The sequence below is a fragment of the Euprymna scolopes genome, chromosome 7, assembly GCF_053919585.1.
Source record: "Euprymna scolopes isolate OS-2025 chromosome 7, ASM5391958v1, whole genome shotgun sequence".
NCBI lineage: Eukaryota > Metazoa > Mollusca > Cephalopoda > Sepiida > Sepiolidae > Euprymna > Euprymna scolopes.
In genome coordinates, this window is record NC_136488.1 from 25,054,898 (window position 1) to 25,081,847 (window position 26,950).

Below are 26,950 nucleotides of genomic sequence, written 5' to 3' on the forward strand. Positions count from 1 at the left end.
TTCTAATAAAAGAAATAATATTTGAAGCAAGTATTGCATAAAATTGTATTAAAGAGATCTGGTCTTCATGATGGACACTTCATGAAGATAAACAACATGAACATCTATTGTAAGTTTTTAACATTGCTTATCATTATCATGCAGTCTGTCAGTCTTGACGATGACTAAGCAAGGCCTCGGTGCTTTATCCCTTGGTATTGGCGTAGTCCTCTTTCTGTATGAAACGTCCGGTCACAGGCACTACATATGTGGGTGCCAGGGTTGTGTCGTCGATAGTGTCTCAGCTCTAAGGCTTCTTCAATCTTTCTCTCAATTCCTTCTCTTTGTGGAGACTGTTCCACCAGTTACTCCTTTCTTTGGCTTGTTCCTCACAACTTTCGACATTGATGTTCATCGCCTTCAGGTGCCGCTTTGTGACATCTTTGTAGTGAAGCTTCTGACCTCCTACCTTGCGGGTTCCATTTTCCAGTTCCCCATAGAAGATCATCTTTGGGATTCTGTTGTCTTCCATTCTGGCAATATGCCCGGTCCATCATAGTTGCATAGTAGCAAGGGTAACTTCCACACTGTCTAGGTTTGCTCTCCTGAGAACTTTCACGTCACGCCATTTGATCATCATGATCTTTCTCAGGTGTCTCTGCTGGATGGCTTCCGGTGTAGACTCTGCACTTTGTGTCTAGCTAGATACTGGTCCTTTTCCAGAGCCGCTTTTCTAGTTACCAAAGGAGGCACATGCGCTTTGGATTCGGCAGCTTATTTCTTTAACATTGCTAAATACTATGGACTCAGTTCAGTCACTGTTTCTCACTTGTACCTGTGTTAGTTGAACCTTTAATGTACTTTGTTAAGTGATATTGGTTTTCTAGTAATATCTATGGACATTAGCCTTTTGGCTAGGAGTAAAGTGTAGTATCTGGCCTCTTTACTTTTTACCTTTTCTGGCCTCGATCAGTAGAGGAGACATCCTTCTAGACTGAGGCAATTTTTATTTTTGTTCCTATCCAGAGTGCCCCTTTTTGGGTAGCTGGATTTTTCCCAAATTAAAAATCGACTTTGTGTCTAACTCTGCCCTCGTGGGGAGGCAAGTAAGTAGGAACATCTATGGACAATGGATGTACAGGTTAGAGATGATCAATATTAAAAAACAAAAGCTTTTCCAATACTTGTTTACAGTTATTTTGTATGGGAGTGCAACAGCCATTTTAAATGTAGCACATTTTACAAAAAGTTATATGAAATTGAGTATAAAATAATGGAGAGAGACGAGAGATGATGGAAAAGTATATTTTGATGATGAAGCTATTGAGGTTTTTCAGAAGTTTTGTTACCTTGGTGATAATTGTCGAGCACAGGCAGGTTGGATTAGATGCTATTGTGAATGCTAGAGTTAGAAGTAGATGGAATATGTTCAAGTAACTTCTGTCATTACTAACCAGCAGAGCATTACTATGGGTAAAAAAAATGCATTCATTTAATTCATAAACCAACCATATATTTTGAATTCTAATGCCTATGTTTCACTCGAAAAAAGAGAACAAAAGCATTCTTATTATTTGGATTCTTCAAACTACTGTTCTCATCTTGAGTGTCCTTTTCACAACATTTCAGTCGATGTAATCTTCAACCTTCTTCAGGTGTATCTTGTCGAACTTGGGACTTTTTGTGTCGAACTCGGGAATTGGACAAAATTTCAAAGCATTCTTTTCATGTCATAGGTGCACCACTTTCAAATATTGACTTGTATGTTTATCTTCAAATCAATCATTTTGAGAAAGTCTTAAAATAGAAACAAGACGTTGATGAATATATAAACTATTTTCGTTTTTCTCTTTTTCATTTTCCATTATGGTGGATCATTATTTACATAATTATCATATATATATATATATATATATATATATATATATATATATATATATATATATATTATCATATGAAGACTGAAGGATTATGTACTTATAAAAAAAGTTTTTTAATTTTTTTTCACAATATTATTTTGTATTCCTGCACGTCACCAATTGAAAACGAATAAAGAAAAGTTATAAGCTTTTATACTTTTTGTATTCTTTTTTATTCATATATATATATATATATATATATATATACATATATATATATATATATATGTGTGTGTGTGTGTGTGTGTGTATGTGTGTGTGTGTGTGTGTGTGTGTGTGTGTGTGTGTGTGTGTGTAAGGTAAATGGGAGAGAACATTAGCAGAGTGTTCGATTATCAAGAAAATTAAAAAATAAGAAAGAAAATAAGAATATAGTCTGTATTTATATATGTATTACAGAAGATCAGAACAGCATCGGTACCGTCGGTTTCAAATAAAAACCAAGAAGACCTATGATTGGTAGCCTTTACCCAAAGAGGCAGACATAAACAGAAGTTGAAAAGAGTGCAACAAAAGGGAACCAATTACATGTCCCCCTTGTTTGGATTTGAAACCAACGGTACCGATCTTGTTCTGGCGTTCAGTACTGGATTTTACCGTCTTTCTCATTGGATTTTTACCATATCCTTTTCTCCCTTTTCTCATTTCCTGCTTTTTTAATCTCATTGAATCTCTATAAATTGTCACTAACTGTTAAATAACTCTTTTGATGCAAGTATGATTAATTTCATATTTGTAGTTTCCTTTAATGCTTTAAGCTGCAAAATTTATCGTATATTTTGCAAACCTCTTTCCTGTGATGAGCAGAATTGCATTTTTAAAAACTCCATGGAATAAGGTTTTTCTTGTTTGTTTGCACTCCTTGTCTGATAATTAAAATTTTGCATACCTTCCTTACAGGTTTATAATGTTTTTTGAAAATTAGAATAAATTTTCAGTAACAAGATTTTTATTTTATATTTTTATCTGCTTAGTTACACATGTTTTGATTACCAAATCGTGTTAACGATCTGATAATTTCATATATATATATATATATATATATATATATATATATATATATATATTATTTTTAAAATATAATTATCCACTGACATGTGTTTCGTCGTCCACGACTCATCAGAGTGGCTGAATCTAGCGAGATTCGAAATCGGCACCTCGTGATAAGAAGCCTAAACCTCTACCACGGTGCTAACCTCGCCGGACTACTAGATGTATCACTTTTACGTGGATGTTTTTATTTTTTTTTTTAGCGATACTTTCTTGAATGAATTCAAGTATTTATACGAAAGTGCATTTTTACCTAAATGCTTGTTGGGAATAATTTTCCCATTAACCAATCTGGTACCCCCTTTTAATGGGGAGCGGCATATATATTATTTTTAAAATATAATTATCCACTGACACGTGTTTCGTCGTCCACGACTCATCAGAGTGGCTGAATCTAGCGAGATTTGAAATCTGCACCTCGTGATAAGAAGCCTAAACCTCTACCACGGTGCCGGACTACTAAATGTATCACTTTTACGTAGATGTTTTTATTTCTTTTTGTTAGCGATACTTTCTTGAATGAATTCAAGTATATATATATATATATATATATATATATATATATATATATATATATCTTTGCTCTACAATAATATTGAACACTCTTTTCAAGTTTTTACTAATTACCATTTAATTGCTTGTGAGTAAAATGTTGTCGCTGTTCAACAATGCAGAGTTAATCTAACAAGTAGATATTTTGCCTTTCAGGGGTAATGGGATGATTGCTGATGTTTACGAACCCACTCCGCTGATGTCCACCTATCTCCTGGCTTTTGTTATCTCTGATTATAAATATGTGCATAAGACATCAGAGAATGGCACTTTGGTGAGTAATAATAAGCTGATACATCTAATCTTTTCTTATCACCATTATGTAAGCAACTTGCTTAATTACTCCATACAAACAAAGATGACTAATTACCTCTGCTAAGAAACATATGTTTTATACGGTATACATATATTTTATTTGTCATTCTGATTGTCTGTTAGCAATCTATTTTATTTTTGAATTAAAAAGACTAAACCTCAAATTAAAAATTCTTAGCGCCAAATTAAAAATGCTCAACTTTAAATTAAAAAACTAAATTTCAAATTTATAAAGCTCGACGTTTTAATCTGAAATTCAGTTTTTAATAAACTGAATTTCAAATTTAAAAAGATGGTACTTTGAATTTAATAAAAAAAAAAATCAAATGAAAAAGTTTAGCTTCAAATTAAAATTGAATATATATATATATATATATATATATATATATATATATATATATTATTTTAAAACAGTAATCTAAGTACACGCGTGTTTCAAGATTGCTGTTTTAAAAATAATAAAATAAATAAAATGTTATATACATCCAAATAAATTATGGGCGACTTTCTAAGTAAATAAAAATGAGCTTCGAGGCGGAGCCACTATTTAACCATATTTATCGTTAAGAAAAAACAAAAAACAACAACAACAAATATATATATATATATATACATATGTGTGTGTGTGTGTGTGTGTGTGTGTGTGTGTGTGTGTGTGTGTGTGTGTGTGTGTGTGTGTGTGTTATTTTTTTATAACCGCTTTATCTGTTTGGTTACATATGTTTCGGATGTTGGACCATGTTTACGATCCAACAGACTCGTCAGACCTTACCATATATATATATATATATATACTCTCTATATATACATATACTTATATTTTGGCCTGTTTTTACTGTCTGTTCACTCCCACTGCATCACAATATATGCACACAAATACTTTTGTCTAATTTTAAGTTTATATTTCATTATTCCAGGTACGAGTTTACTATCCTAAAAATTTCCAAAGAGAGGCCATACAAGTTCTGGATTTTTCCGTTAAAATTTTGGATCATTTCACCAAATTATTTGGAGTTCCATATTCCCTTCGGAAACTTGGTAATATAAAATCAGAACATATTTTGACTGTTCTTTTTTTTTTTTTTGTTATAAAAATTGAACTTTAGAGAATGCTTTCAGGATGGTGGTCACCGGTAGTCTAATGATTACCGATACAGACTATCAAACCAGCAAACCGTGTTCAAAATCAATTACAACTACAGGATGGAACGATAAAGTTGTTGCTCTAAAGAAAACAACACTACAGCTTTATTTTAAAAATTTTATTGAAAATGTCAATTCAGATAACTTGATTATGTAGTAGGGCTGACATTTAATGTAGCCGTCTTCAGTCTTAATCACTACCTCGATATGTGTCCGGAACTGGGAGCATACTTTTTTCACAAGCACTGGCAGGAGCTCAGCAAATTTCCAGTAGATGGTGGCGATCAGATTGGCTTTGATGTTGTGGGAGGTCATGTTAGTGATGTTCTCGACATATGACTAAATGAAGTAGTTCAGCTGGTTCAAGTCAGGGGGGGGGGGCAGTGAGAAAAAGGTACAAACTCATAGCACTCCTTCTGAAGCCAAGCCTGAGTCTTTTGGACTTATGGGCCAGCGCCAAGTTCTGCTGTTACACCCAGGGTCTGTCAATCGCCACCTGATTGCACCAGGGGATCACCACACTCTTCAGCACATCCAGGTACATTTTGGTGTTGACCTTCAAGCCGACTTCGAAAATTTGGGGTGGCATGATGTGGCCCTCACTTGAAACCACACCAAAGACCATAACTGGGGGCCAGAAATGTTGTTTTCATCACCCTGACATGTCCCTGTTATTTTTGGCAATCGAGCGATGCATTTTAAGGGTGCTGGCAATGGTCCTGTTGTCACAACTTGGATCGGTAACAAGCATGAGTTGTACAACGGCACATCTCCAATCTCGCTCGTTGAATATTGTGTCACTTTCAGACATGATAGAAGGCTCCTATCACTCTTGAGATTTGTACACAACTGGCCAACTAATAGATGGTCTTCATCAAACGGAACTGGAATCATGTCATCTTTTCTATGGTGACAATTTTACTGTTCCGCTCTATATTAGATCATGTGTTAATATTGTTATGAAAGGTATATATCCTCTGACTCCCTTTAAGCTAGACAAAAAATAACAGTTTTTGTTTACAATAAATATTGTGTTGTAGTATTACATAAAACACAGTAAAAACAAACAGACGGAAACTTATAATGTAGACACCTCCCTACTCTAAAATTTCGGTACTGATCTGAAATCTGATCTAAGGTTGCATCGGTATCTTCCAGCAATTTATGGTAAGCAGCTGGAAAAAGCCAACATGATTAGCCAATTGTCTGTTAGAAGACAAATTTCAATAAAATCGATTCATTATAATAACAAGAAAAAAATGAACCACAGCATGCTGTGTGAAATTAGTAAGTCTCCTGTAGGAATAATCACTTTCTGTCACGAAAGAAGGCTCATAGCCAAAAATAATAAATCTAAAAAGCACAAAAATCTCTGTAAGAAACACTTTTGCATCCATCACCAAAATGTACTTTTTCAAAGCAGGAAAAGGTGCTCTTAGCGCCACATTCCTAGATGTGGCAACTGTGCTCTATCTTATGGCGTATTTGATTCTTTTTACTAAAATAAATATTTATATTAATATTCATCTGCATAGTAATGTCCTTTTTAATCACTTCGAGGCGTGTAACTTTTCAGTAGATATATAATCTACTAAATAACAGTAGATATATAACCTACTAAATAACAGTAGATATATAACCTACTAAATAACAGTAGATATATAAACTACTAAATAACAGTAGATATATAACCTACTAAATAACAGTAGATATATAACCTACTAAATAACAGTAGATATATAACCTACTAAATAACAGTAGATATATAACCTACTAAATAACAGTAGATATATAACCTACTAAATAACAGAAGATATATAACATACTAAATAACATTAGATATATAACCTACTAAATAACAGAAGATATATAACATACTAAATAACAGTAGATATATAACCTACTAAATAACAGTAGATATATAACCTACTAAATAACAGAAGATATATAACCTACTAAATAACAGTAGATATATAACCTACTAAATAACAGAAGATATATAACATACTAAATAACAGTAGATATATAACCTACTAAATAACAGTAGATATATAACATACTAAATAACAGTAGATATATAACATACTAAATAACAGTAATTATATAACCTACTAAATAACAGTAGATATATAACCTACTAAATAACAGTAGATATATAACCTACTAAATAACAGTAGATATATAACATACTAAATAACAGTAGATATATAACATACTAAATAACAGTAATTATATAACCTACTAAATAACAGAAGATATATAACATACTAAATAACAGTAGATATATAACCTACTAAATAACAGTAGATATATAACCTACTAAAGAACCAACTAACATTAACTACCCATGCTAGGTCGCAGAAATACCTGCTTTAGGACTCAGGCGTGGGGCAAACCCTCTCGGTGCTGAAGGACCCATAGATCTTCCCAGGTCATCCATCTTAGAGAAGGAAAACTGAAGCTAAACCTAGGGGAGGGAGGCCTCTTCAGTCCCAGATGACAACCTTCCTAGAGCTGATGACTCAAACAAATCACCGGTTGGCAAACCTAAACTGCTTAAGGAGATAGGCACTGTCTATCGCCCAGCTTTCATACTCCTTCTTTGCCTATTAGTCAGGCGTAGAGGTGCTATCACAGGGACTCGACAGAATCACCCAGTGGTTGACCTTGTTTCCTGACTAGAGCAATGAACGCCATTTTTCCCCACTCCCATCACATCCCATCCCCCTAAACTGGACATTGTGGGAGTGCTTCAGTACCGTACCATATATGCCGGTACAGTTGAACTGGGCTGACTTTTGTCTGATGGGTTGAGGATACCGGATTGACAGTTCCTAGCTGCTGTTTCCGACTGATAGTACAGGAGCCCTAACTCTTTGGCAGCACTTAGAGCGGCTGCTCCATCAACAGTTCTATAATACCAGGATGTTTGTAGTGCCATATTGTGCATGGAAAGGGATCCTGCACTCATCCCCGGTGGGCTTTCCTGAGGCCACAATCCTATAGGTGAGGAGACAGCTGATAGGCTATTGTATCGTATGACTGATATTCTGTACAACCACTTGTCCAGCACCCCTCACTCACCCTTACTAAAATCTTTAAATCAAATAAAATGACAGTTCAATCTAAAATTACATTTAAACCAGGACTAAACTCAAAGAAAACCAACCTGCCTCCTCCCTTGAGGCTTGCATTCACAAATAGAATATCCGTGGGTCTAGAACTAATTTAGATGATGTTGAATCATTTCTCCTAGTAAACATCCCAGATATCTTAACATTAAGTGAAACTAACCTACACTTCTCCATTCCCTCTAACTGCTTTAACATGCCTGGTTATCTCCCTCTCTGCCGTAAGGACTCAGACAGACATATGCACGGGCTTGGAGTCTATATTCGTAACACCCTTCCCCTGACCAGAGAAACAAAACTAGAATCAGACGACCAGGCCTTTATGTGCTTCAGACTAAACATGCAACATGATATTAGCTACTTGTATTTTCTCTACCGCTCTCCCTCAACCCAGGATTGTACTCTAATAAACAAAGTCTCTGACAGCATAGATAAAGCACTCTCCCTCGATACTAGTGCACAAGTACATGTATTTGGTGACTTCAATGTCCACCACAGTAACTGGCTTGGATTCTTTACTTACACAGACGTAGCTGGTAGAACAATACATAGCTTCTCTATATCTCATTCCCTATCACAGACAGTTACATTTCCGACACGTTTCCCAGACCAGCATGATCAGAAGGCCTCACTTCTAGATCTATTTCTGACCGCAGTTCCCGATGATTGTATAATGAATGCCCACAGCCCACTCGGGAATGCTGGTCACGTTGTGATAATGGTAGAAATCGCCCTTAATTCAACCCAAAACTGAAGACTCATTGTTCAAAACAAGAAGGTATTACAAAAAAGCTGAATGGGAAGCAATCGGAAAACTCATCAGAGATGCTCCATGGTGAAATATCTTTTTTCTTCCAACTGAACAGTGCGCAAATTAGATCACTGAATGGTTCAAAACTGCAATTGAAGCACATGTTACCACACGAAAATTCTATAGCAAGCCCCACTCTCCCGAATGGTTTACTTCTACTTGTGCAGCTGCCATTGCTCAAAGGCAGCATGCGTACCGCATATTCAACCAACATAAGTCCAGTACAAACAGACAAAAGTATATAAAAGCTAGAAGTAATTGTAAGAGAGAAATAGCAACAGCTAAGACAGAGTACACTGAAACTACCAGAAAACACATCAAAGCACAGAAATTAGGAACTCGTGATTTTTGGAAAATCAGTGTAGTAAATAATGGGCAGTCAACGATACCCGCACTATCAAACGATCACGAGGTTGTTTGCATGGCAACTGAGAAGGCTAACTTACTCGCAAGTCGGTTTGTCTCAAATTCCACATTGGACTTGGCACACCACTCCCTCCCTGACTTTCCTTTGCAGACAGACGCCACACTAGATGATTTGAAAATCACCCTTTCCCAGGTACATGATATCATAAAAAACTAAAACACCTCAAAAGCATGTGGACCCGATCTCATCCCGGCTGTGTTATTAAAAAAATGCTCCTCTGAGGTTGCTCCAGTTCTCTCCAAACTACAACAAATACCTTAATAAATCTTGCTTTCCTGACTGCTGTAAAACCTCTTCTGTGGTACTAGTTCTCAAGAATTCTGGCGAAAGAACTGACCCATTAAATTATCACCCCATTAGCCTTCTCCCGCTTTTTGCCAAAATATTTGAGTCCTTATTTAATCAAGCTCTAGTCCATCACCTTACAGCTGCTAAACTCCTGACCGACAATCTATATGAATTTAGGCAAGCCCATTCCACAACAGATATCCTAACTGTAATCTCGTAACGTATATACCGTTCAAAGGAAAAAACAGGAGAGGATAGAGCGGTAGCCCTCGATATATCTAAGGCTTTTGACAGGGTATGGCACGGTGATCTTCTAAGAAAAATTAGATCATATGATATCACTGGAAAAATACATAACGTAATTAAATCCTTCTTAAATAAGAGAAAAATCTAGGTTGTCCTCGATGGTCGTATATCTAAACAATATAATATAAATGCGAGAGTGCCTCAGGGGTCTATCCTTGAACCTTTATTATTCTTGATATTAATAAATGACCTCCCTGATAAAATTGTTTCTGAGATGGGTATGTTTGCTGATGACACGACTCTCTATAACAGGCACGAGGGGAAAACAAATGAACACATCTAAAGAAATGGCAGAAACTGTAGTGGAATGGGGACAAAAATGGATGGTCACATTCAATGCTGCCAAGACTAAACTTGTTTCCTTCAATAATTACAAGAAACCTTCACTACCATCAATAGCAATGGCCAAGAACACATTACCCGAAAGTACTTCCTTTAAACTCCTAGGCCTAACATTTACAGGGAACATGAACTGGAATAGATACATTGAGAGCATTGCTAAGGCTACTGCAAAAAGATGGGCTTTCTCTACCGTGCCAGAAAGCTACTTATGCCTGAAAGTATCCTGGAGTAAGCAGGAGAACCGACGTTACCGGGGATTGAATGAGGATTATCAAATTTTCTAAACTTTCAATATTTTTATTGTCATCAGAATTACTGAAATCGCTCATTCGTCAATCAAAACGATTGATTGCCTACTCCATAGTGCACTGGGAGGAAGCTCACATGCCTCCCCACAGTGATTTAGTGCTCTCAACAGAAACATTCATTTTGAACGTGCCCTTGTCTTATCAAAGAACTTACTGTTGATTTTATACACGGGTCCTTTCTGCTTGTGCGGTGATAAAATTTCTCAAATGTACTTATAATGTTAGACTGTATAAATTGTTAACTTTGATCAAGATCAGAGTGTTCCTTCTTTAATGGGATTTTCGATACTTGGTGAATGTATTTCAATACAAAACCTATCTAAGAACACACCCAGGCACATAAAATACATTTGTGTGAAACTTCAAAATATTGGTCCAGCCGTTTTGGAGTCCATAGGGAATGAATTCACACACACACACACACACACACACACACACACACACATACACAAGGTGTCTTTTATATATAAGTAGAGATAGATAAATGAATGTTATTAATATCAGATAATTCTCTGATTTTTGGTAAAAAAATTTTCAGACAGAAATATTCATATCTTTTTGATTAAAAAACAAACAAATTATTTCCATGTTCATTGCCCGTTCCTACTTATACATATTATTTACTTTAATCCTGATCTGAAAAAAATTGGTTCTTTTATTCTTTTTTATGAATACTATATACGATTTTTTCTTTTCCAGATCTGTTCCCTATAGAAAATTTTTCAAATGCCGGCATGGAAAATTGGGGGTTGATACTTATGTCAAGCAGATACATGTTTTTTAACCCCATGAAAGTCTCAGCATCGATGGAAGTGAAATGCTTGAATATAATCGTGCATGAAATTGTCCATCAAGTAAGTTTTGATTGGTCAACCACAGTTGTTTGTTGCAAGCGTTTTTAATTAAATAGTATTTATTATTTCTTTTTTATTATTATTTACTTCCTTTCCAGGATATTAGGCACAAGATCAAACGTGGGTTTGATGAAAATGTTTATGTGGAACAAACTGATTTCATCCTTGGTATACCCAGATTTTCAGTCCATATCTTGAACCACTTAGCCATTGTTACCCTCTTCTATTATTATTATTATTATTATTATTATTATTATTTGTACTCACTAGGAGTTCTCACACGGGCCATCATCAGAGGTTACTCACTGACAAGAACCAATGATGTTTCTGGGAGTCTGAGTGACAAGTATTATTATTATTATTATTATTATCATTATTATTATTCGCTCAAAAGGAGCTTTCACATTGGCCATCAAAGATTTTCCATTGAAAACCTGTGATGTTTCCTGGAAGCTGAGTGACAACAAGTCTCCGCAGATTTCCAGCACTCTCCACCTCCTCCGATAACATTTGCAAATAAATTTGCGTTATCGCAAAAGCCTCTTACCATTGATTTCTCACTGGCAGCAGCCATTGGTCTTCACTGGACTTGATTGGTGGCAATAAGCCTCCCCAAGGAGCCAGTTCTCTTCGCGCTTGTCCAATGAAGGTCTGGTCAGCGCTCTGTCTTCAATCTTTCCATCCTCCTTAACCCTTCTTGGCTATTTGGTATTACACTTGGGGGAGGGACGGTTAGGGGGCAATGGGAGGGGATGGTTGAGGGGATGGAGAACTTGTAGATATGCAGCTTCAGTGTTCTTGGTTCCCTGTAACGATTCTTTATGTTTTGCCTCAGCAGCAGTTTATCTTGCTCACATATGTGGTTTATATGTATTAATCTCTGTGTTCAAGGGGTTTCCTTAATGTGTCAGCTGTTTTCATTATCGTTATTTGTTATATCTTTGCAGCCATTCCTCTGATTCCAATTTCTCCCATTATTTTTTCAAAGTTTCTTGGAATTGTTCCTAGTGCTCCTATTATTATAGGTATTATTTTGATTTTCTTCATCATCCAAATCCCTTTTAGCTTTCTGGCTAGCTCTGTGTATTTGCTCCGTTTCTCCTGTTCTTTGATACTCACCCTGTGGTTAGCTGGGACAGCAAAATCTACGATTTGACAGGACTTTTCTTTCTTGTTGAATATTACGACATTTGGTCTTCTTGCTTAGATGGGTATATCCGTCAGTTTGTCCATGTCCCATAGGATTTTGTTATTCTCGTTTTCACGTACTGTTGCAGGGTTATGTTTGTACCATTTGTATGTGCATTTGAGATGCAGTTGTTTGCATAATTCCCAGTGTACTGCTCTCCCCACTTGGTCGTGCCTGTTTTCGTATTCCTTTTGGGCCAGTTTGCTGCATTCGCTTACTGTATGGTTTATCGTTTTGTCTCTTTGTCCACAGAGTCTGCATTTGCTGTTTTCTTGTGTTTGTCGATCTTTGCTTTGATATCGTTAATTCTTATTGAGTTATTTTGTGCTGCAGTCATTAGGGATTCCGTTTCTCGGTTTACATGTTCTTTTTGCATCCATGTCCAGGTGTTTTCGTTATTCTCATCTTTTGTCATTCTTATGAATCTTCCATGTAGATGTTTCTCTTCCCATTTTTCTTTTTTCATTTTATCTTTTTTTCTCTCTGTTTTCTGTTTTGTTGATTTTTTCCATGTCTCTTGCTGCCATAATTATCTTTTCAGTATTTTGCATTATGTATTTTTGCATTATGTATTTTTCTAGTTCATTGTTTTGTGTCATTCACACAGTCTTTTATGCACACCAGTCTTTCCTTTTCAGGTAGAGTCAGTCAGTATCGTCCTTTTATGATACTATCGCTCTCCTGGGGAGGGTTACTTGATTGAGAAACGTACTGGGAATGCAACCAGCTCCCCAGGGGAATAAACACGATATTCAACGATATCCAAACGATAGGCACATTTTGAAAACATCAACAAAACGGGTCAAGATGTCGTCGGCTATAACTGGCTTCTTGTCTTCATTGCGTCATTACAGGCATTTTCCCATCGTCGTCATTGTGCTACACTTTGGGTGTAGTGCATGGTCATGAGTTTCCGGATCTTCTGATCGAGCTGTCTCAATTCGTTAGTCCACCCTAAGAACGGTCCAGAGTATCTTACTAATGATACTGCCCATGAATGTATACTTTTTATTAGGTTTCTGCTATATAATTTCGTTTCCAGGATTTTTTCTTCTTTTTCTTCTTCTTCTTCTTCTTCTTCTTATTATTATTATTATTATTATTATCATCATTATTACGTTGATAACAAAATAATATCGGTTTCTGACTAGTGCAAGGAATGATATTAAAAGAATGTGTACATAGGTATTTATTAATGCTGTATGCAATGCATAAAAAATGGAAGGAGAGGAACAAAAAAACAAATAATTGAAAAGAATACATGCAACATTTTTCTTTAAAAAATTATATATTTATTTTTCAGTAAATCTTTAAGTTACTGTTAAAAGAATTCAGGACAACAGAAATTTTTTGGATATTTCGGATGAAACACTCCTCTTTTCGTAAACAGAATGTTCTTTTTATTTACAGAGAAGATCTTCATGCTTATAAATTAGATGAACCTCAACTTTTTTAATCAAAATGAAAACCATTATAATTGTTGTCTATAAGTGTTCAGTGCTGTGGTCAGCTAGTCAGCAGATATGGACTGTCTTATGTAGGAGGAGCCCTGGCAGATTCTCTAGACAAATTGTTCTCAATTATATTGTCCGACTTGCTCTAGACATCGCTAGCTTCCTATCGATCCTCAAATCAATTGGCTTCAATAAACATGGCTCGATTGTTTAACTAATATAGGATGCAACTTGTGTCAAGATAAGCGCATCCTCATCTGTAACAGAATCAATGATATGGATATGTAGCAGCAGCAACAGAAAATCACAATCAATCAAAATATGCTGCTCTTCTCAACAGATTTATGTTCCAACCAACTGCGATAAAGGGAGACAATTGGAATGATAAATCTTGTTCTGTTAATTACACACGACGCCAGAGTCCATTGCGAATTGACTTGTCTTTACAAACACCTCTTCATCACTACTATTTGAGGGTTTGGTGGATCAGGTTATGAGGTCTGCTCTGGGTGGAATTAGTAATGAATTCTTCAGATTTTGCTTGTCTGGCTACATCATCGTTAATTACAATTGTTTAACAATGTTTGTATCCAAGATATTTGTTTATTTATTTAATTACAATAGTTTTGAAAAACTACATGCCAAGACATGCATTTCTTTAAGCCTTTCAACAAATTCTTTTCTGCTTGCTCCTTGGTCATCTGGTCACTGATTTTAATTTTTTATTTTTATTCCCAATTTGTCAAGTCATCAGATTTGATCTCTTGAACTTTTAGCAGTCTTTGATCTTTCATAAAGTTAATAAATGACACCATAAAGTCATCTGACCTACAGAGCTCAACAAACTCTCAAAAGGCATTTTCAGATGCAATGGCCAATCCACAATTTGGGAGCTTGGCTGAATTACTCCTTAGTAGCCATTACTCATAATTCTATAAATGACCAATTCAAGAGAACTCAAATGTGAGTGCTTTGAGGAGTGTTTTTTTTTTTAAGGTTTATTTCTGAAGTGCAATTACTGACCCATAATGATAATACTTGTCATTGTTCCATCTATGAGTTACATAAAATTTGTTTTGGATAAAACAGAAAAAACTGCATCTGGAGATATACACATTATTCTACATCAAGAATAATTAGCATCATAGATTAAAATTTTAAAGATATTAAGAGGTTAAAACGTAAAGATTTTACCAAAATAATAACTGAATTCATATTACATAACTTGTAAAAAAATTGATATATCATATAACCTGTGTACTGATGTTCGCCGTCTTAGCATTGAACTATTGGGGGAGAGAAGCCTCCTTAGTCCTAGTCAATAATCTTCTTAGAGCTGGAGACTAAAACAAAAATACATGGTTTTATATATTAAAAACCCTTCGATAACAGTTTCTATGTGACATATAAATTATCTTCATGCTAGAATCAGATAATTGTCTTCATGCTAGAATCAGATAATAATAGTGAACATTAACTATAGATATTTTAAGGATTATTTCGTGTTATAACGATCTCAACAGTGTTCCATACACGATAGTTCAAAAGATTGAAATCTGATGAGTTAAGAGTACAAAGGTTAAGGGTCATTTGATTATGAAAATGATGCTGAATTTTTATATTTGTTTAGGAGTCTGCTAGCTTTGAATAAGTGACGATTTTTCTTTATCTTTGCTGGCATAAAATGAATTTTACTTATCACATAAGACTTATATCTGATGTTGATATAGTATGATGCCCTATTTCATAACTAACTTAAAAGAGATTTTCACTAAACTCAATAGAGGAAAATGAGCTATTAAAATAAGATTGGGTCTAGATAATAGAAAACTTAGAGGCGTTTGTAAAAATAAAAATATCCCCACATCAGAATTATTTATGATACACTACAATCCATATCTCAGAATCATTATAGCTACTGATGCTTGCTTATATGGTAATAGAGCTTGTAAATTACACAAAATGATCGCTAAAACCTATCGCCCATATCTCATACATTACTACCTACAGAAAAAAGAAAGTTATTCACAAACCAAGAAGGAAGCATTGGACATTATTTTTGCAATCATCAAATTTTATCATTTTGTTCATGGACGATATTTTGTGGTACAAATGACCATAAGCCATTGCTAATGACCGATGGGTAAAAAAGGAGATTACCAACGTATACTAAAAACAGGCATTAGATATGCAGGACCATTCACCTTAATTACAATTATCAGATGGAGTATTTTTCATTGTAAAAAATGAGTTATGCTGACAGAGTATCTTGACTTATCATAAGACTTGAAGAAATAAAAGAAAAAGCATTGGGCAACGACTTTTTTTTTTATAAAGGCGTCACTACATAAGGCCTGGAGGGTAATCGAGGATAAGGGTTAATGAGTGTATGGTAATCGATATAGTAGTAATCGTTAGTAGTGGAAATTTGGTAAATTGGATTACTTAAAAGGACGGCTCATCAAGAACTTGTTCATGTTGGATTTGAAGACGATCATATATTTTATAAAAACAAAGAAGAAAAACACAGACAAATATCATAAGTGTATTCAATCTGTGATGAAGCATTTATGTATGACAATCGAGTGGTTATTCCTGCTACCTTACAAAAAAATAACCGAATTCCATGTCAATCAACTGGACATTCTGAGAATGAAGAATCTCACGAGCATTTTCGTGCATCAAACAAGTATGGACAAAGACATTGAAAATGTGGTGAAACTATGCAAAGGTTGTACTTTAGTAGTGAAGGCACTTGCTATAAAGTTCAAACTGATTGACTGTGATGGGCATGCGTGGAAGCACTCAAGAATTGCGTGTCAGTGTTTTAGTCGGGCCCACCTATGACGAAAATGAGTTCATCCAAGAGCTACAAAAAGATGATGGCAGAGTAAGTAACTGCTGATATTGCTCTGGTAGTGTGTTGGGTCGTATTAATAGAATTGTTCACATCATGTTGACAGAGTTGTTTGGGGTGGTGTCCAATAGTGTTGACAGAATTGTTTGGTACCATATTAGATTGCATGGACAGTATTGTTTGTGTGGAGTTGTGTAGATGGAAGCATTCGATTTATGTTTGTTGTTCAGTTGACTTGACGATTGTCGCAATCATATTTAACAATATTTCTTTGTTAAATTGGGGGGGGGGGGCATCTCTCTTCCCTCGTGAAACATCGACCATAGATTTTGCTGATTTGCTAGATGGTTTCTATTACCTAATAAAGCTGGACAGTTTCTCAAAATCGCTGGGAATATTAAAATATTAAAAAAAAACGAATAACAATGGAAATAACTATTACTTTAATATATGAATTATTTGCCCAATTTGTTTGCATTGTATTAGGCAATGGAGCAATTTACATGAATTTAAACTATTCTTTAAAGCTTTTGAATACAACTAGTGAATTTTTGCATGCATAAGATGATCCCAAATAATAATGTCCCATATTTCATGAGGCCAGTAGAAACAAAGTATCAGCTAGACTTTGGAATTCCCTTCCTGCCACCTGCTTCCTTTGTTGTACTGATATGCAGAAGTTTAAACCAATATTTTGTTAATCTTTCCTAGATATGGTCCCTTATGTCCAAGTGACGATATGCCTTGTTAGGGGTGAGCGTGAATAAAAGAAAAAAAAAAAAAAGGAAAGTTAAAGGAGTGTTTGATAGATGATTGTCAACACAGACGAAACCATGACGTGAGAAAAGAATATCATGAAGCCTTGGTAATTGTGTGCCTCATCGTTTGTTATGTAATTATATGTAATTCCAATGATAAGTGTGGAATATAGAAAATATAAAGTAAAATAATATTCTTACTATAATAAAAAATAATGCATGTATTCAAATAGTATATGTATCCTATATGTAGAGAGCAAGATTATTACAAGTTAGAAAAGCATTTCATCCAAGGCATGAAAATTGTTAAACAAAGTGTTTTTGCTAAACGCTTTAAAAATAAAGGTACAAGATTCAATTTGAAATTTATTTATCGTCAAAGTTCACTTTTATAAATTTTACAAAGTAATGTATAAAAATTTAATTTAAATTGAATCAAAAAATTGCCTTGTATTTATTTTATGTAATGTACATTCTGTTGCACTTTTTTAAAAAATGCATTGAAAATTTTATATCTATATCATTAATTGCTAGATGAAAGATAATGTTTTTAAATTGCAACAAAATGTACATTACATAAAATAAATACAAGGTAATTTTTGGATTCAATTTAAATTAAATTTTTATACCTTACTTTGTAAAATTTATAAAAGTGCACTTTGAAGATAAATAAATTTCAAATTGAATCTTGAACCTTTAGTACCTATAGTAAAAACATTTTTTTTTTAACAATTTTCATGCCTTGGATGAAATGCTTTTCTAACTTGTATCTTATCTTTTTAAGATTATATTTTAAAACTCTCTTTCTCTCTATTTCAGTTTATATTTCTCCTCACACTACAACTCATTTTTGCAAACCCCTCATTGTATTATTACAGGTCTGAATATTCTCTCTGTTTCAGTTTGTATTTCTCCTCACACCACAACTCATTTTTGCGACCCCCTCTTTGTATTATTACAGGTCTGAATATTCTCTCTGCTTCAGTTTGTATTTCTCCTCACACCACGACTCATTTTTTGCAACCCCCTCTTTATAATACACGTCTGAATAATGAGAAAATCTGAATTTTTTTTAAACAAAACTTTAAAATAACTTTTTTAGATTAAATTTTTTTAAACTTCTTTCAGAATAGAAAATCTTTTAAATTTAATAAGGACATATTTTATATAGGTTTCATTAACAAATATTCAGTACATAACGAGAAAAATAGAGATAAAAATTTCAAAAGGACTGTATAACTGGTTACGGTCAATAGTAGTCCTCGCCAGCGAAAGTCTTTGTTATTCTATTATTATTATTATTATTTAAAACATTTTGTGTCCTGCTCTTTTGCACGAGGACTAATATGAGTAATTCTGTGGATCTTTTTTCATTCGTCCTGTTTTTATTTTTGTTTCAGTGGATTGGTAATCTTGTAACAGTTGATGACTGGAAACACATATGGATTGCAGAAGGATTAACAGAATACTTGAGTCTTCGGGAAATTACCAAACTCCATTCTTCATTTAAGACAGTAAGAACTTTTATTACATTTTCTTTCATTCCTATTGAAATCTCATACATCCAAATAGTAATAATGTTGTATCATTAGTTAGGGTAGATTTTAATGCACTTGTGTTAAATATCTGCATACTAAGAAATAATTTTGGCAAAAACGTGCAAGAAACAACAAAATAATTATCAAATGTGCCAAAAGGTCATTTGAATAAAAGTGATGAGCCTGATGTCTTGTGTAATACTTAGGCTGTATGTACTAAAAATAATTTTGACAAAAGTGTGCACTTAGTGAAAAATGCAAAAATAACATAAAATAATTATCAAATGTACCAAAATGTCATAGAAATAAGAACTATAAACCTGACACAGACATCAACATACTTGATAAATTGTCAAAAACAAGATAAGTTAAAAATATAATGTTTGAAAGGTCATTTTCGGCAGGTTACATAGGTGCAATCAAATTCAGACCAATTCAGTGAAACAACTATGGCTGAATAAAACGCCTTTATAGTGTGGCTACAATGACAATGCCGTCCCAAGAAGACGTCTTAAGTGGTCACAAACGGTTACATAACAACAACCGGAAGTGATATTGTTGTTGGTTAACGATTTAGGCCCAAGATAAGTCAATCTGTCGAATTTCTGTACGTGCATCTTCCTCCTAACAAGCAATCCTCCATTTTCATATATCAGTGTGTCATCATTCTATTAAACAAAGCAAAAATACAACAGTTGTTTGTCTTGATAATATAAATGAATCAGATAATTCCCTGTCAACCATATTAAATAATATTGTGTCGCATTAAAGAGGTTGTTTTGTGTCATACAGTATGGAACTACCAGTTGAGAAATAAGAAGTAGGTGTTTGAATTTATTTTACAATATGAATATTGCAGAAGGTAGTAGTTATACTCTATTAAAAATAAAAATGACAATATCTTTTAAGGGAAGACAACTGTAAAATATGAAAAGGAAAGAGGGAAGTTAGTCTATGAAAAACGTAAAGATGTCAGATAAAGTGTTTTCAAACAAAAGTAGCAAAACTGGAGTAAAAGAAGGGGGAAAATAAATGAATGGTAATAGTTTGAAAATTATTGTATGGTGGCAACCCTTGATAACATGTTACTTCTATACTCGATAAAAATCTTTAAAGTTTAGTGGAAAATATATGGTCCAAACTTGAAAATGTTTGTTAGATTTTCTAAATCTATTATTAGGTTGACAAGAAGGTTCTTGCGGAATTTTAAACTTTGATTTCAAATGATGTATTTTCAAATAAGTTTTCAAATAATACCTTTACTTTATATATCATTTAAAAGAACGTTTTGTGCTCTCTTTAATCGTTTAAATTACAATCGTTTGAAAACAAGTATGTTTTCTTTTAAGACTGTTGACTACAAGATAGAAAAAAAGGCAAATTTGCACAATTTTTTTTATTTCAATTCAAGCTAGACTGAAAAGCTGCTAAGACAGCTCGCAATATGAACGAAGCCTTCCGCCCAGGATCCACTACTGAACACATAGCACAATGGTGGTTTGAGAAATTTCGTGGTGGCAACAAAAGTCTTGAAGATGATGAGCATATGGTTGACCATCAGATGTTGACAACGATCAATTAAGAACCTTAGTTGAAACCAATCCATACAAACTGTTTGAGAACTTGCTTCTGAATTAGCCGTAACATATACAACAATTTACAACCACTGTAGATCGGAAAGACAAAAAAATGTGATAAATGGGTGCCTCATGAATTGAACGACAACCAAAAGAAACGCCGTTATAAAGTGTTATCTTCCCTTCTTTTACACAACAAGAACGACTCATTTCTTGACCGGGTTGGAACTTTCAATTAAAAGTGGGCTCTTTACAACAACCGGCGATGCTCAATTCAACGATTAGATGATGATGAAGCTCCATGAAAGTTCCCGAAGCCAGAGTTGCACCAAAATAAGATCATGCTGACTGTTTGGTAGTCTGTGACCGGTCTCATCAATTACAGTTTTTCGAATGCAGGCTAAACCATTATAGTGATTAAGTACTGCCAACAAATAGCTGAAATGCATAAGAAACTTCGACAACAACACTCAGTATTAGTCAACCAAAAAGGCCTAATTCTCCTCCACGACCGACAATGCCTGACCTCACATTGCTAAACCGATCCTGCAGAAGTTGAATGAATTGGGCTACGAAACTCTGCCTCATCCTCCATATTCTCCAAGCCTCTCACATACTGATTACCACTTTTTCAAGCATCTCGACATCTTTCTGCAAGAGAAATGCTTAAAAAAAGTCAAACGATATCAAAAACGTCTTCAGCAACTTCATCGCCACCAGAACACAAGATTTTTACAGGACTGGCTTAAATACACTTACATTATGTTGGCAAAAGTGTGTTGATTCTGATGGTGCTTATTTCGATCAATAAATTTTTGTTTGAGCCAATATATATTCATCTAAATTTAAAAGTTAAAAACCGCAATAACTTTCGTGTCAACCTGATATTTTTTAAGAAAATGACAATTTTCTATACTGAAGAAGGATCGAGGTCTTAAAGGCTCTGGTTCAGACTGGAAACTTGAGATCTTTGTAATTGGTGTAAATGAGAAGTGAGATGACTAAAGTGTGTAGAACAGATAAGAAATAAGTCTACACACAGTGTTTTTTTAACGAAGTCATGATGCGCTGGCGATTTACCATGATTGATCTCAGCTGGTGTATGTGATATGATTCTCTTTGAATATGATGATGAGACAAAGTTTGTTTTTTTCTATTTTTTTTCTTTCTGTCAGAACAGATAATAGTGATGTGAAGGTAAGGGAATGGAAGGGAGGCCGCTTTTTACCAAGATTTAAGATTATGTGATTTTTGGTAGAAGAAAATAATTATATTTTAAGCTTCATGTTTTTTATATTTACCTAAAATGTAATTGAATAAAATAAACTTATATATATATATATATATATATATATATATATATATATATATATATTTAGGATGGAATGGGGATTTTACTAGCATGCAACACACACACACACACACACACACACACACACACACACACACACACATATATATATATATATATATATATATATATATATATATATATATATATATATATATATATATATATATAAATGTTTAGAGGTACAGAATTTAAATAAAGTTTTAAATATAATGGGCGGAAGTCTCTCGAGAGCTCTTTCATCTATCATCTCATCAGGAGAAAATCGATAGCGTAAAAATAATACTATGTCGAAAGTAAAGAGTTCTGATGGGGAACTATTCAATGTGCCAAAAATTACGGGGACACTAAAATAAAGTTTATTAACGTTTAAAAAAACGATTAAAATAATGGCACAACGAGGGGAAAAAAAAAACGGGAGAAAAGATTCACAGTTCCCCAAAGAAAAACAATGTCTTAGATGTTTCTTTCTGCCGGCACAAAGAAGGTTTCTGCACCGCAATAGAGACAGACTCCAAAATCTTTAAATGGTTTCTGGAGTCCGCTCTATGTAGCACCTCAAACCATTCAATTTTATATCTATCAGCACAGCACGGATTGTCAACCAAATTCTGCCCAATAGCAGAGTCCAAAGCTGCAGAAGGAGAGGAACTACCAGACCCCATCCTCCCTTGTCTGATCTTCGATGGAACATGCTGGTTAATACGAGTCAAAAGATGCAAGGATGTTCGCCCAACATAACCAGCATCGCACTGGCATTTAAATTGATATACAATATTGCTATTTTGGATGTAAGGCAAACTATCCTTGCGAAAAGAAGGAAATGCAGGTCTCGTAGTATATACCAAACGCAAGGACAAAAAGTAGTCATAAATACTTCTGCGAATCTGTTTGGAAAGTCTGTTACTCTTTTCCCCAATCCACGGTAATTTTAAATAAACCGGGCATTTCAAAGGTCCAAACTTTTTAGGGGATTTAAAATCCGCAACCTTTTTGAAAATACAGTCATCAATAAGGTCAACAGGATAACCATTATTGATGAATATTTCCCTGATCTTATCGAGTTCGGCGTCCAATCTGTTAGGTGAACAAATCATCAGGGCTCTATGTACCAAAGTATTAATTAAGCCGACCTTACGTGATTTTGGTACAAAGGACAACCAGTTCACATATAGGCCAGTAAATGTCGGCTTCCTATAAATTGTAGTGAGAAGCCCCCCCCCCTGAACGTTCGGCAAGAACATCCAAGAACGGAAGCGAATTGTCCTTCTCACTTTCCATAGTGAACTTTAGAACTCCATGCAAAGAATTCAACCTATCAAAAAATATCAACGCTTCACTTTGCGATGGGAAAACAGCAAAAGTGTCGTCAACATATCTGAAATATGCAGTGGGTTTTGTTGTAAAATTAAACAAAACAGATTTATGGTACCCGACGAAAATATCCGCTAAAGTTGGGGCCAACAGACTCCTCATTGAAACGCCGTCAACCTGATAGTACATAATATCACAAAAACTAAACTCCACAGATTTTGTGCACATTAAAATAAGTTCAATAAGAATCTCTTTAGAAAAACGTGGAGCACTCAGGCGACCATCGTAAAGCGCGTCGGTACATATACATATAGTCTCATCCAACGGTATGTTGGTAAAGAGATTAGAGACATCAAATGAGCAAATAAAAGACGTCTCTGCATTAGAATCCAACCCACGTACATAATCAATAAACTGAAAAGAATCAGGGATACAGTGCGTGGTATATAACTCGCGCACAGGTTGCAGAATTTCCACAAGCCACTGAGCCAACCATTGATAAAATAGGTCTCAGTGGAACACCTTGCTTGTGTATTTTGGGGAGACCATACATTCTAGGACGTTGTGAACCAGAGGGTCTAATCCTGTCATAAACGTCCTTGCAAAAAACTTTCTTTTTAAATAATGCAAGTAGACGTCTTTGCATTTTTGCCTCGTTCTTGCAAGTATCATCCTTCTTGGATGTTCTTGTCGAACGTTCAAGGGGGGGGGGTTCTCACTACAATTTATAGGAAGCCGACATTTACTCCTGATGAGATGATAGCTGAAAGAGCTCTCGAGAGACTTCCGTCCATTATATTTAAAATATATACATATATGTATATATATATATGTATATATATATATGTATATATATGTATATATATATGTATATATATTTATATATATATAATTTTTTTTAAGTTTGTTTTTGAAATATGGTTACTTTCAATGTATACCGTTTTCGTTTAACGGGTCTAGATTGTTATTTTCAAACCAGTCCCCGTTATTTTTGAGTTAAGCTCAATGTATCTATTTAATAGGTGCAGACCATATATAGTGCCAAATAAACGGAAGTAAATAAACGAAAGTTATAAAAAAGAAAACATGAGTCTTTGAATTTTCAACAAAATTTTACACTATATATATATATATATATATATATATATATATATATATATATACTAGCATTTCAGCCTGGTGTTGCCCGGGTGTTTGGATGTGTATGTTGAGCAAAAAAAAAAAGTGGTAGTAGGAAGGCAGGCTCGAACCCGTACCGCGATAAAGGAAAAGAATGGGAAAAAAAACTTACGTCTTTGCAGTTACGACCACCGCCAAACCTGAAGTGACTCATGTTTAAAATAAAGCTAGACAATCGAAAAGAGAGGATAACTTTCAAAAATATCGGCGAAAAAAGCACAACCCCCCCATGCAGAAAAGTGCCTAGTTGAAGGTGAAGATATTCATGTTTTTAGCCAATTTTTCGATATTTGTCGTATGAAAGGTCGAACTTTAAAACGATGCTGATCTTGGTAAACTCTGTCAGCTCTGTCGAAAGTTTTAGGCAGACATGCATACATACATGCATACATTTATATATTGGTAGCTAAAAATTTTCAACCCCAACCGATTAAAAAGCTTGCCCTATCTCTGAATATCCTTTATGTAAAATTTCAAATGTTCAGACCAGAAATTGTCTGAGTAATTTGGTAGAGACCGCAGAGGTCAAATTTTTTAAAACTTTGACCCCTACTATGACCACTTAAAATTTATTGTTTTGGACTCAATTGAAGTTATTAAGTTGGATTCATGTCCAAGGAACCTATATCTAAAATTTCAAGTGTTTAAACCCAAAATTGTCGGAGGAGTTCGGTAGAGTTCTCAAAAGTCAAATCATTGAACTTTGACCCCTTAACAGCCAAATTTCTGGCTGAAAACCAATCCCAAAAATTTTCCCAAATCTCAGTACCCTGTATATCAAGTTTCGAATCTGTAGACTTAAAATTGACAAAGTTATTGCGTAGGGAAATGCACACACACACACACAGATACACAGACACGTTCATTTTATATATATATATATATATATATATATATATATATATATATATATATATATACTACATTGTCATCTTTATTGTTGCCTTTTATTATTCCTTTTTATGTCTCTATATATAATTGTATGTTTTAATGTTTATATCTGCTATTCTTTTCTGTTTTCTCTGTTTTTCGTTTGTTTCTTTTAAATCTAGGGCAACAACATGTTGTTTGAAACAAGACTAAAAGCCTTAAGAAGCAAACAGAAATCCGTCTCCCAGCCACTGAGCACACCATTTTATCACAACCTGGCATACGAGGAAGTAAGTTGTTTAAAAGTCTTTACAATAACGTCATCATAAAAAATGCCTTTTTATGTTTTGTAAATGGTCAAATCATAGATGTAGCTAGTCCAGTCATCTTAAACTCATAGAATATTGGTGTATTTCGACAATAGGTAGTTTTTATTTTATTCTAATTGAAAATTTTACTTTTTTTTTTACATAGGAATCACCACTCATCAAGGCCTGGAGACCGCTCGAGGATAAGGGTTAATGGGTATACATTAGTCAATGGGATTATAGCGTATTAAACATAAGTAGTGGGAATTTTGTAAATTGGATTACTTAGGGGAACGGTTCATCAGGAATTTGTTTACATTGGACTTGAAGACAATCAGATTGTAGTCAGCTGTAAAGCAAGCAATCGGAAGAGAGTTCCACTGGCAGTTCTAAGAAAGAAGCTTTGTTCATGGAATCTACATTTAGGTTTAGGCACAGATAAAGAGTGTGGGAAATTATTGATAGTGGTTTTGGCTAGACGAATGTTTTTAATGAAAATTTCGTAAGGGGGGGGGATCATAGATTGAAGCTCTGCTGAGCACTTTCCATGAAAACAACGATAAAGCAGAGACAGGCTCGCAACGTCTCTTTTGTGGGAAAGAGGTTACAGGGAAGAGAAAAGTGTATCCTTACTAAGCTACAAAGTCTATTTTGAACTCTGTGAAGGCAGGATAAGCTAGCTCCTACCCAGATGTGGCAACAGTACTCCATCTTGGCCATACCTGGCTTTTATATAGGTAGAGAATTGCATCAGGAGTGAGATATCTACTGGAGCGGTATAAAGGATCCCACCATTTTTTCAGCGACCTTGGATTTGATATATGTGTTGTAACACAATAGTAATAATGACAAAGGGCATTTACCTTAAGCGGTTTCAACTGGCTTTTTCCAAAAGGAGAAATGGTCAAGGGAATATTAAATTGACAAGCAGTCCCCTATCGCATGTATATTCCGATCAGTCGAGATAACAACGTTATGTTTTTTGCAATTCTTGCAAAATATATCAAGGTCCTACTACATACGGCACCTAAATGGTCACCATCATGCTCAAGCCCAACATAAACAAAATCCTGTAAAAAAAACAAGGATGCTTAATTTTGGTGATCTAACAGGAACCTGTATGTCACCAT

At 34.6% G+C, this 26,950-nt stretch overlaps 2 protein-coding genes across 3 annotated transcripts in view; one reads left to right on the forward strand and one right to left on the reverse strand.

Annotated features, from left to right (window-relative positions):
- The window catches only part of LOC145279655 (uncharacterized), a 466,377-nt gene that overhangs the window by 190,216 nt on the left and 249,211 nt on the right, over positions 1-26,950 (forward strand). For both annotated transcript variants that reach the window (XM_080130890.1, XM_080130891.1), the window contains 5 exons: positions 3,657-3,774; positions 4,733-4,853; positions 11,271-11,425; positions 19,084-19,197; positions 25,695-25,802. In XM_080130890.1, the coding sequence (XP_079987016.1) occupies positions 3,657-3,774; positions 4,733-4,853; positions 11,271-11,425; positions 19,084-19,197; positions 25,695-25,802 (616 nt within the window). The remainder of the gene's footprint in view (positions 1-3,656; positions 3,775-4,732; positions 4,854-11,270; positions 11,426-19,083; positions 19,198-25,694; positions 25,803-26,950) is intronic.
- Positions 1-26,950, reverse strand: part of LOC145279656 (protein SPO16 homolog) — a 96,064-nt gene that overhangs the window by 13,681 nt on the left and 55,433 nt on the right. The gene's annotated exons all lie outside the window — the stretch shown is intronic.